General features: G+C 43.2%; 1 protein-coding gene across 1 annotated transcript; it reads right to left on the bottom strand.

Moving 5' to 3' along the window:
• Positions 1–5,126: 5,126 nt before the first annotated feature.
• LOC110305193 (eotaxin) lies at positions 5,127–10,212 on the bottom strand. Its single transcript, XM_021177015.2, has 3 exons — positions 10,046–10,212; positions 6,286–6,397; positions 5,127–5,867 (listed from the first exon to the last, which is right to left on the bottom strand). The coding sequence occupies exons 1-3, from the start codon at positions 10,119–10,121 to the stop codon at positions 5,762–5,764; spliced, it is 294 nt and encodes a 97-aa protein (XP_021032674.1). The 5' UTR covers positions 10,122–10,212; the 3' UTR covers positions 5,127–5,761.
• Positions 10,213–10,931: the final 719 nt, after the last annotated feature.

Genomic DNA, 10,931 nt, shown 5'->3' on the forward strand with positions numbered 1-10,931 from the left:
ATTTTCAGGTCAGTCATTTGATAGGTCCACTTACTGAGACCATGCGATATTCCCAGAGACCATAACAAACAGGATGGTATGAAGCTGAGTCAGCGCCAGAGGTAGAGTCCATCTGAGATGCACGCGGCTGCTAATGGTAAAGCATAGCACGCCACCTTACAATTCATTTCTTTAAAGAAGCATCGCTGGAAGTAGCACACCCTACGAGAATGGTGAAAAGTATAGCCCAGTAAGTAAATGCACACACTAGCAAACGGTCATTTATTGTCGTTGTGAAGTATGATATAACGTGCGTGCCTGAGACACTGAGGATCCATTTCCAAGCCCTGGCAATAAAACGATATCCCAGAGAAGAGAGCCATATGAATTTTGTCGTTGTTCCTCAATGCATATAAAAGTTAGCTTTAGAGTGTGCTATAGTCCATTAGATATGTGTTAGAATTACGTCCAGAATCAGTGTGCATACTTTAGTTAATAACATCTTACTGCTGGACAAGTGCTAGTGATTATTCTAGCCTTCAATGAGTCACATCTTTTCTTGCTGGTGGAGGGTTTTGGCTGGATATCAATGGCTGCTGGCTAATTAGACTGGTCACTGATTATTGGAATGACTTGGGCAAGTATTTTTTTTAAAAAGATTTATTTATTTTATTTGATATGTATGAGTATTTTGACTGCATGTGTGTCTGAAGCACAAACCACACACAAACAGTGCCCACAGAGACCAGATGAGGATATCAGGTCCCTTGGGATAGGAGTTACAGGCAGTTGTAAATCATTATGTCTGTTCTAGAAACTGAACCTGGGTCCTTTGGAAGAGCAACCAGTGGTCTAACCACTGAGCAATCTCTTTAGCCTCTGAGCCAGCAATGGAATCGGCTGTGCTGACTTTTTTCTTTCATGGAGAATTTCTCTGCAGTGGGCAATGCTGCCCAATGTTTTGTTATACACAGAAGAATTTCTTTAAAAGTATTTCAAAATCAAACCCTTGTAAAGCCTGCACCACATTATCAGCTAAATTTATGTGTGTTCCTAAAGCCTCCTCTATCATCATTTCAACAATGTTCACAGTGTCTTCACTGGAAGCTCATTCATTTCAAGAATCTATGATACCGCCAGCTCTCGTCTCACTGATCGTCTGGGTCCTCCTATCCTTTGTGTTGTCTGCAATTGACATCATTATGTGGCATGTGACTATACGTGAGCTAATAGGTAATGCTTCTGGTCTGGATGGTTTGTAAAGGACCTGATAAAAACAGAAGCAAAACCTCAACTGGAGAATGAGGCATAGAGGATGTATCTATGAGACAGCTCATGGCACATGAAGACATTCTGACCACAGAGAAACAGAATGGACAGGTCACTGACACTGACCAACCTCTGGTATTTGTTGACACAGCGCCGGGGCAGTGAAACCATGATTAGTCATAGGAATGGGTTTGTATAATGCATGGGCTCCAGGGCAAGGGCTCCTGCCCACAAAGATTTATGTAGCTGATGGTGCAGCAGGCTAGCAACAGAGGCTAATGCTGAGTTCTGCTGTGGGACCATCCATCCAGGCACATAACCAGTGATTGTGGAAACTGTACATCTTATTAATGCCTACAGGTTCTACCCTCAAAATGGCAGTGATTCATTTAAACTGGAACAAACACTTTCCAGGTGGGAGTTTGATATTTTTGGCTCCAGGACCTCAGCCAGCACCATTTTCTGAGATAGCATAGAGTGCTTGTCATCAGCACAGTGTTCCACTTCCCATCATTGTAGAATACCAGGCACAACTGCAGCAAATGAGGTGAATCGCTGGGTTGTGCTCTTGGGATCCATGAGTCCCGTCAATCATCTGTTTCCCTAGAGGTTCCCAGCAAGAGTGTAGTTGATGGTCTGCAGAAGGTATAGTTGAACTACTAGTTTGGAGAGAATGCCTTATTAATATGCAATCAATCTTTGAGAATCAATACATACCTCCAAAGTCATGACAGTGATGCTGTATCCCTGGTAGGTAAAATCCACAACCCAAGAATCAAAGATAGAAATAATAGTGACCTCACTTTTCCTTTTTTCTTTTTTTTAATATGAGTACATTGTAGCTATACAGGTGGTGCAGATGGTTGTGAGCCTTCATATGATCTCTGCTTGCTCTGGTCAGCCCCGCTTGCTCCAGCCCAAAGATTTATCTATTATTATACATAAGTACACTGTAGCTGCCTTCAGATGCACCAGAATTGGGCATCAGATTGCATTACAGGTGGTTGTGAGCCACCATGTAGTTGCTGGGATTTGAACTCAGGACCTTCGGAAGAGCAGTCAGTGCTCTTACCCACTGAGCCATCTCGCCAGTCCATGACCTTGTTTTTCATCCTTTCTTATGACCCACTACTAATAGTTTTTGTTCCTATCTCTCAAGGTGATGTGGTTGAAGCATCTCGAGTTATTGGGGAAGGATGCATTCATACATTCTAGAGATATAGCAACCTATCTATAGCTAGATAGAACTATCAAACTATGGCTGTGCTCACTTGTCACCTGCAGGACACAGACCCAGAGGCAAGGAGAAGAAGGTAGAAGATATTCCCACCTGGGCAGGGAGTGAGCCCTAGTCATCAACAGAAGATGGAACTGCTGGTCCTCCTCACTGAATAGTTTTGGCATCTGGGTGGCCTATTCATCTATTTCTTGATGTTTCTTCACCCAAGGGTGGCAGGTGGATAAGAGCAGCTGACACAAGCTGACCTTCAGCAGAACAAGATGACTGGAAGTCTTAGTCAACAGTGCAGTCCAGCTGCCTGGTCTAACTTAGGTTAGGTGAGATGAGGGAACTGTAGAATGAGGAGTCAAGGAAGGTGAGCACCATTTACAGTCTCAAGAGCATCTGTAGCATTTGGGAGGATGTTGAAGGTCACCCTATCAAACTTTCTCTTGTAAGTTTTCTGGGGGGTGAGGGAGGGGAGGAGAAGCTTGAAAGACTTCTTGGATTTTGTACATCTCATGTGAGCACATGAATTTGAATGGAAATCAGGGAGGGCCCTAATGGAGTTAGTCCAGAGATAAGGAGGGGACCTAATAGAGTCTCGTGTTCTGCCCAGAAATTTTCCTTTCCCAGGACTGAAGCTCTCCTTCAGAGTATGAGCTGCCAAGAGTTCCTAGCTAGGTTTCCTCCACCATAGAACCTTCCCCTGAAAACTTCAGCCATGATATGAAAGGGGGAATGTGAGTCAGGCCCTACCATTTGAGTAACCCTCATTCTAGTACTCTCTGTAGAATTAGCTGGCTGTGACTACATCATGACAAAAGTTCTCTATTTTCCTCACATTCCAGCACTCTACCTGAATATTATCACATAGGAGTTTCCTTTCCAATGAGACCAGTGAGATTCCAGGTCTTTGTTAGAGTCTATGTAGCTGTAGAAGGCTTCAACATGCATGGTGCTTTGAACACCAACTTTTGTATTCCAGGGACAAGTCATGCTATGATCTGCTGGAGGTAAACTGGATTCAAGATACTTCAAAAAGATAGGAGAGAAAGCTTGGCATAGGGGATGTGACTAAGTTCTATTCAGTTCATAGAGAGGGGATCTTTCCCCTTTGCTACTCTTTTCTGATGTCTACATGGTATTTGGCTGACACTGGAGGATTTGTTGGTATATTGTTCCCAGTTTGGATGCCTTATGGCCACTTCATGGCTAGTATGTGCCTCCTGGGTGTGTGTCTCATCCTGGTTGGTGTTCAGAGCTGATCTGCTGAGTTAGAGAGGATATAGATGGCTTTTACTTGAAGCAGAGCCACGTTGTTCCTGAATAGGAACCATTATGTGGTAGAAGCTGATGGGTAGAGAAACTTCCAGAAAGGTTCAGTGTAAGATAGAATAGGGATCCCAGTTACTCCATGTGTAGAGTCTTCTGCCAGCCTTTCTTACCCCTATGGTGTAGATCATGATATAGCAAAGAGACTGCTCTTAGCATGTATGGTCTTATATGATCAATGACCAGAGGCCTTAGTTTTCTATCTAAAGATAGTATCATACTAACCCTATAAAGACCCAAAATAACAGTAAGAGAGATCACTTACAGTTGTATACTGAGATCATCCACCTCCCAAGACAACATTCTTCTGAGTACCTTATGCTGACTTCTTTAACATCTTGTGCCAATGGTGACCATGGTCCTAGGAGAGCTTGGTGTGACCCTATTGTACAAAGCCTAATCCAGGAAGCTTCAGGCCCAGGACTGGCAGCTTCAGAAGATACAACTGCCTCATATTCCTGATACTGCATATAAATATGCTCTTGCCATTCTTCCCACCATAATAGATTGGACCTTCAAACTCTAAGCCAAAAAGATCCTTCCTTTCTTAAGATAACTTTTGTCAGGTAATATACCTTTGAAGCCGTCATCTAAACCTGTTGTCCAGGGTCACATGACTTCCTGTGCTTTTGATGACTGTGGAGTTTGTGTGGTCTGTGTTGCAAGACACAGCAGTATAGTCGAAGGGGGAGATTAACACAGATGGTTGTAAAAGGTCACAGGGGAGACTTTGGACAAGAATAACATTACATCATGGTGGAGGGCGCCAACAGAAAGACTGAGGGCTATGGAGTTGGAACCTTGCGCATAGGAGCAGGAATACCAGAGCTGAGCACAGGTGTAGTGGAGGTCTCCTGCAGCGTGACTGACTCAGGGTGTGTGTGTGTGTGTAGTTAAGATCTTGCTTGCTGATGGAGCAAAAATCCTAGGAACAGACTAGAATATCTGGATTTTAATAAATACTAGCCAAACCAAAAGAGTCATTTTGTAAGGAATGCAGCCACACCTCACAAACAGTTCTCCCTAACTCCAGTTTACCCCACCCCAGCTGAACAAGATCACACACACACACACACACACACACACACACACTCCCCTGCAATGGTAATAAGACAGTAAGATATGCATGGATTTTAAAAAATGCTCAAGCAAATTCATTTCTGCCTAATATCCTCCTGGAAATACAAAACACTTCTACATGATGGCCTTTATACTGTAAATGGGGAGAAGGTCACAAGAGGATTTAGTCAGGACTGACAGATGGACAGGAGTCTCCTCAAAGCTTTAGATCTTAAAAATGACAATGTTAAGAAAATGTTGTAGTAAAATATTTTATTATATATAATTGGTATATTCTAATAAAAACCATTCTGGCTTGGCATGGTAGCACTTTAAAGGCAGAGGCAGGTAAATTTCTGTGAGTTTGAGGTCAGCCTGCTCTACACAGTGAGTTACAGGTCAGTCAGGGTGAAACAGTGAGACCCTGTTTCAAACAAGCAAGCAAACAAACAACAAAATAACAAAAAGGACTGATATCCATTAAATTATGCTTTAAAACTTCAATTTCTTAAATGTAACATGTCTTTAAATATTAACATTTTAGTTAGTGTATATTAATTTTAATTAGAGTATATTAATTGTGCAAAACAATAGACGTTTTCGTATATGTGTATAAGCTGCTATTATCCTCAGTTACCCCTAACTCGTCCCATTCTGTTCCTCAATAATCCCACATCTCCTTTCATGCCCCCCTTTTAAGATGTTGCATATGCAAGAAATTACACAATCTTTTGAGTTTGATTTAATTCAGCAAACATAATGACTTCCAGTCCCATCTGGAACTACATGAAGCCAAGTCCTTGGGAGACTGGTGCTGATACTCCCTCAGAGCACATCTCAGGAAAGAGAAGGAATCAAGCAGTTCTTAGGCTCTGGGTTAGTGTCAAGAGAGGAGGTTGTTTATGGTTTTGGAGTTTGGAGTTTTTGGTCCAGGTGCTTTGTGGCATCCTGGACCCACTTCTTCTTCGGGTCAGCACAGATCTCTTTGCCCAACCTGGTCTTGAAGCTGTAGAAGAGAAAAAAAAAAAGCCAGTTAGAAGGATACTCTGGAAATTCTCCCCTTTCTTCCTCAACCCCAGGATAATTTGCTATGGGGTGCAGAGGTCACTGTATAACATGACAGTCAGAGGAGGGATGGGACTCCAGGCTTGGCTCCTGCTCTTGATGACCCAGTAAAGAGATCTTTTCTCTTGACCTAAAAGAACTAATATAGCCAGGAACCAGCTCCGAAGCAGAGATCTGGGAATAAACATGTGCCGTCAAAGCTCACGGGCTGGGTTACAATTCTCAAATCGATTGTTTAACTGGGATACAGATCTTTAGTGTGTACCTGGGAAATTAGTTTGGGGCCTGAGGTGTGTGTGTGTGTGTGTTTGTGTGTGTGTATGTGTGTATACACTTGGTAGGGTGTGGTGTCTACTCACACTATGGCTTTCAGGGTGCATCTGCTGTTGGTGATTCTTTTGTAGCTCTTCAGTAGTGTGTTGGGGATCTTCTTACTGGTCATGATAAAGCAGCAGGAAGTTGGGATGGAGCCTAAATGTTGGGAGAAGGAAATGGACAGGAAGAATCATCTGGGGTCAGTGGGTATTTACAATCAAGAAGGAAGGAAGTCAGGAGAAGGTAGGGATGCATCAAGGGTAGAGGTAAAATCATGAAACCTTGTACTTTTGACATTGTGTGTCCCCCTCCCCACGGTCTTCAGCACAGTGGGGACCCATCATCTCTGACAAGGGGTTATATTATACTGGTAATTTATGATATATTGTTGAGCTCTGAGAAGCTGGCTCCAGAAGCAGGTTTATCCTCCATTTCAGACCTAAGTATGTTTATGTCAAATTTCCCCAAGATTTGTCTGGTAAGGAGATGATATCTGACTCCACACCAGAGAACAGGAGAAGAGATCATGAGCCCCAGAGAACAGCTAGAGGGAAAACTCACTAACGGTACATGGAGAGGCTTCAGCCATGGAGAAATTCTCAGTGAGACTGTCTCAAGGGCTGCCTCAGCCAATTTCTGCTGGTTTTAAGCCCTCGATGTGACGATGTCACCTTTTTCTTATTAATTTGCTCTCTGGGGAGGGCATTCTACTCTTTCCAGGACTCCTTGGACTGAGAACTTCAATTGACAGCTTCAACAGGGATCACCAATTCAATTTCCATGGAGTGTTTTGAGCCCTTGATCTGATGTCATATTCTCTCTCTGTCTCTCTCTCTGTCTCTCTGTCTCTCTGTCTCTCTCTCTCTCCTTCTCTCTCTGTCATCCTTTTATTTTTGCTATTTTATTTGCTTGCTATGTATTTAATAAATATACTCACTCATTCAAAATTTAAGTGTGGCTGTAAAAAAAATTCCCCAGACCATACGGTATATAATTGACATTGGCAGCAGGCTGTGAATTACTATTTCTGTTTTAAAGAAGTAACTCTTAAAAGAGGAGAGAGAGAGAGAGAGAGAGAGAGAGAGAGAGAGAGAGAGAGAGAGAGAGAGAGAGAGAGAGGCAGAGAGAGAGGGGCAGAGAGACAGAGACAGAGAGACAGAAAGAACACAACGCAAGGACAGACCAGTTGTGGAATGATGGAAGGAGAAAGGACACACCCACAGACACCTGGCTTCCCAATTGCCTACCACTAGAACAAGGGAACGGCCATCTTCTGTACCCAAAACTACAAAGATTTTGTCTCTCTGTGAACATTTTATTCAGCCTTTTCTTGTTTACAAAGAGTGTTCACTGATCAACGTCATTGATTTCCCTGGAGGCTCTTGAAACCATGCAAGAGCTTTCTCAAGACTGGGACCAGAAGGAGAAGAAGTAGAATTCAAGTGCTAAGAAAGTTTGTCTGAGAACAATAGAAACAAACAAACAATCAAGCCCACACCCAAAAGCTCAATCGTTTAATAATATGTGGGGTCAGATAATGCTCATTTGCTACACAGTAGCTTGTATATAGTTTGCAGTCAACTCTTATTCAAACAAATGAATTGTTTAAGTAACTAGATGAGAGGGAGGGTTTAAAGAATGTAAATATGAGATTACGTTTTTTATTAAATGAGTTAAGAATTTAAAAGTAAATGGATTTTGTGTGATAAGACAAAATAAAAAAAAAGCTTAGATCCAAGTTACAAGAGGTCTGCGTAGATTGTGCAAGGTGTTTGGAGGATGGGATTTAAAGATTCATGTATGTTTGATGACTGAAGGTTCTTAAAATTCCTACCGATATTGCTCTGCTCATGGTCACATTTACAAAAACTGATTCAAAAGCCAAAATATGCATGTCTAATCAAGTAGTTGTTTGTGATTTGCTAACATTTTTTAGGTTGGTTCATACTTATGAAAACTATACTTTAGCAAAACCAGGATTTCCTTAACATTTTCTTTGTTTAAGTGTTATCTAAGTGTTATACAAAAGTTAACATTGTAGGAATGGCATGGCTGCCCTCCAGGGTGTTCAGCAACCACAGCTTGGAGGCCCTACATCAGCCAAGACAAGGGCCTGGGAAACAAGAGCCAGTATTTTAGCCTTTGGCCTCTAAATTCAGCCAGGACTTGGATATTGGAATTCCTCTAAGTCACCAATCTTCTTGATGGAAGAGGTCACAGAATCTCCAGAGACTGGACTCTTAGCAGTGCCATATATCAACATAAAGATAATTTAAAGGTAGACACAATGTACATTATATTACTAAATTGTTTTGTGCTGTTTGGGCTCACTTACAAGCTGGTTCCCCTACTCAATTTCACACCAAAACATGTGTGTCTCAGGGGGCTCTTCAAGAGCTCTAACTTGGGATGGACTCACCCCAACTCTGCAACAAGCCAGAGGGAAGAGCCAGACACCCAAGAGTGAAAATACTATACCCCTAAAAATAGTTAAAAATCTGAATGATTGCCAAAAGAGGTTATTATCATTTATCCCAAGATATAAAAGCGCTTGCCTTGGGAAAGAAAACTCAGCCATCCAGCTGTGGGAAGCACATCCATGAAAGAAAAGTCAAAGTGGATTCCCTGCTCAACTTCCCAGCCAGTTTCAGATGGATGTGATGAGCTCCAACCTCACCTGAGGGACTCTATCCACTGGGGACCCCAGGTGACTTCTTTAAAAGGACTTCCCTAGTCTATTTTGGCTGAAGATTTTGAGCACTAGAGCTAATATTTTGTTCTCTCCCTCTCCCTCTTCCTCTCCCTCTCCCTCATCCCCTTCCCCCTCCCCTCCCATCCCCCTCCCTCTTTTTTTAAACACTGGCTTGCTATGTACCTAGTAATATCACTCATTCAAAACCATAAACATGATCATCAAATATCGTTTTCTCTAGGCCAGAAGAAAGGGGCTAGAAAAGGCCCCACACTCTGATACCCTATTGCTGTCATTAAGAGGAGCAACACAGCAATGCAAGTCTCAGAGCCAGTCATCAAACATTCTCCACTCTCTGCTTGCTGGACACAAGTGAGGTTAGGCTCTTGTCTCTTTTGTTGGCTGGAGGTTTTAACCAGTTTGGTCAGGATGGGAGAAGATGAAACGGCATGTGATACTTCTGAGCTTGCACGTGTTGCCTGCAAAGCAGACACTTTTTTCCTTTGCTCTCCTAGGCAGTCTGGGAACCTGAGTATACAGTACAGATGCTGAGCCCATGTGTTATTATTGTTTGCTATGGGCAAGAAGTTGGCCCTTGTTGATTTGATTTGGATTAGCTGTGACTGCAGCATGCATGAGTGTGCAAACACCTACAACAGGTTCTCAAACACAGCAAAGATGCACCCATTTGAGACTGTGTCTCAGGACCTCCTGCTTTGCCACTGTTGCTCTCTTAGAGCCCTGCAGAAACTCTTCCCCCAAAATAGGACCTTCCATTTCATTACTATCCAAATGCTCACTTTGTCATACTCAGAAATGTGAGGAAAGCTGACTGTGTGGATGCACTTAGCACCTGCCTCAGTAGTCATGAGAAAGGATGGGAGAAGGAAGGGGAAGAGGGAGTGGGAGACAGAGCGACAGACACAGAGACAGACAGTCAAAAGACAGAAAGAGAAATATGAATGTGGACCAATATCAGTTCTGGCTGTTTTACTGGTTGGGGTTTCTTATCCCATCTTTGAATGGTGGGGTTAGCAGCAAGTCTCTGAAGAGTCTCGGCGCTATATGGCTGAGAAATGCCTGGCTTCCTTCAAAGGTTAGAGGGGACTTACCTGGGTGAGCCAGCACCTGGGAGGTGAAGGAAGTGATCGTGAGCAGCAGGAATAGAAGCGCTGTGGAGCTCTGCATGGTGGAGGGAGACAGATGGAAGTTACTGCGTGGATCTCAGCCTCTGGGCTCTGTAGGCTCTCCCGACTACCTTTATAGGGAGCAGAGTGGGTGGAAGCTTCCAGAGAAGACTGCCTGCACAAGGTCATGAAGGAGGGGTCTTGAGCAGTGGAACACTCTCAGCTCCTGGAAAGACAGCAAATAGAAGAAACACAAAACCGTGGGAGGGACTTGGCATCTGTTAGTGGATGGGAGTGAAAACTGAAGAGATTGTGAGATTATGAAATGCGACTGATCATTGTGCAGTAGAACAAAGAAGCCAGGGGATGACATGTGGAAGGCAGTCCTGGTTCCTGTTCACCTGGTGTTTTGGAGGATTTTGGAGTCCCAGAAGAGCCCTTCTCAGAAAACAGGGCATGCTAGTTGTGCTTGCCCTCTTTATGATGTAATTCAATGGTCATACAATCTTAGTGTCCAGGAACTTAGCATTGTGGGAAGCAGCAAGTGTAGGGACAGCTTAGAAAACTAAGATCACACTTGGCTTGAGCTTCACACAGACAGACAGACAGACAGACAGACAGACAGATCACACATACACACATACACACCAGGTGGTTGGCAATTCAGGACCACCACTTGTACCAAGCTACATATACATCCTTGTCCAAAGTTATGCAGGAAACTGGTTTCTCTGCCCTGATAATCTCTGGCAATTCCTTAGCACCCCACCCAACTTTCACTGGTTAGAAGTTATTCAAGGACATCTCAGTATGCATCCTGGAATTAGGAGGAGGAGTGCATCTGGCTTGGATGGGCAAGCTATGTTCCCAG

The sequence above is a fragment of the Mus caroli genome, unplaced genomic scaffold (assembly GCF_978045245.1).
Source record: "Mus caroli unplaced genomic scaffold, Mus_caroli_1 scaffold_13, whole genome shotgun sequence".
NCBI classification, from domain to species: domain Eukaryota; kingdom Metazoa; phylum Chordata; class Mammalia; order Rodentia; family Muridae; genus Mus; species Mus caroli.

Coding starts and splice junctions, on each gene's coding strand:
- LOC110305193 (XM_021177015.2), bottom strand. CDS start 10,121: ATGCAGAGCTCCACAGCGCTTCTATTCCTGCTGCTCACGATCACTTCC. Junction 6,398..10,045: donor CCAGGTGCTGGCTCACCCAG/GTAAGTCCCCTC, acceptor CCCAACATTTAG/GCTCCATCCCAACTTCCTGC. Junction 5,868..6,285: donor TGCACCCTGAAAGCCATAGT/GTGAGTAGACAC, acceptor TCTCTTCTACAG/CTTCAAGACCAGGTTGGGCA.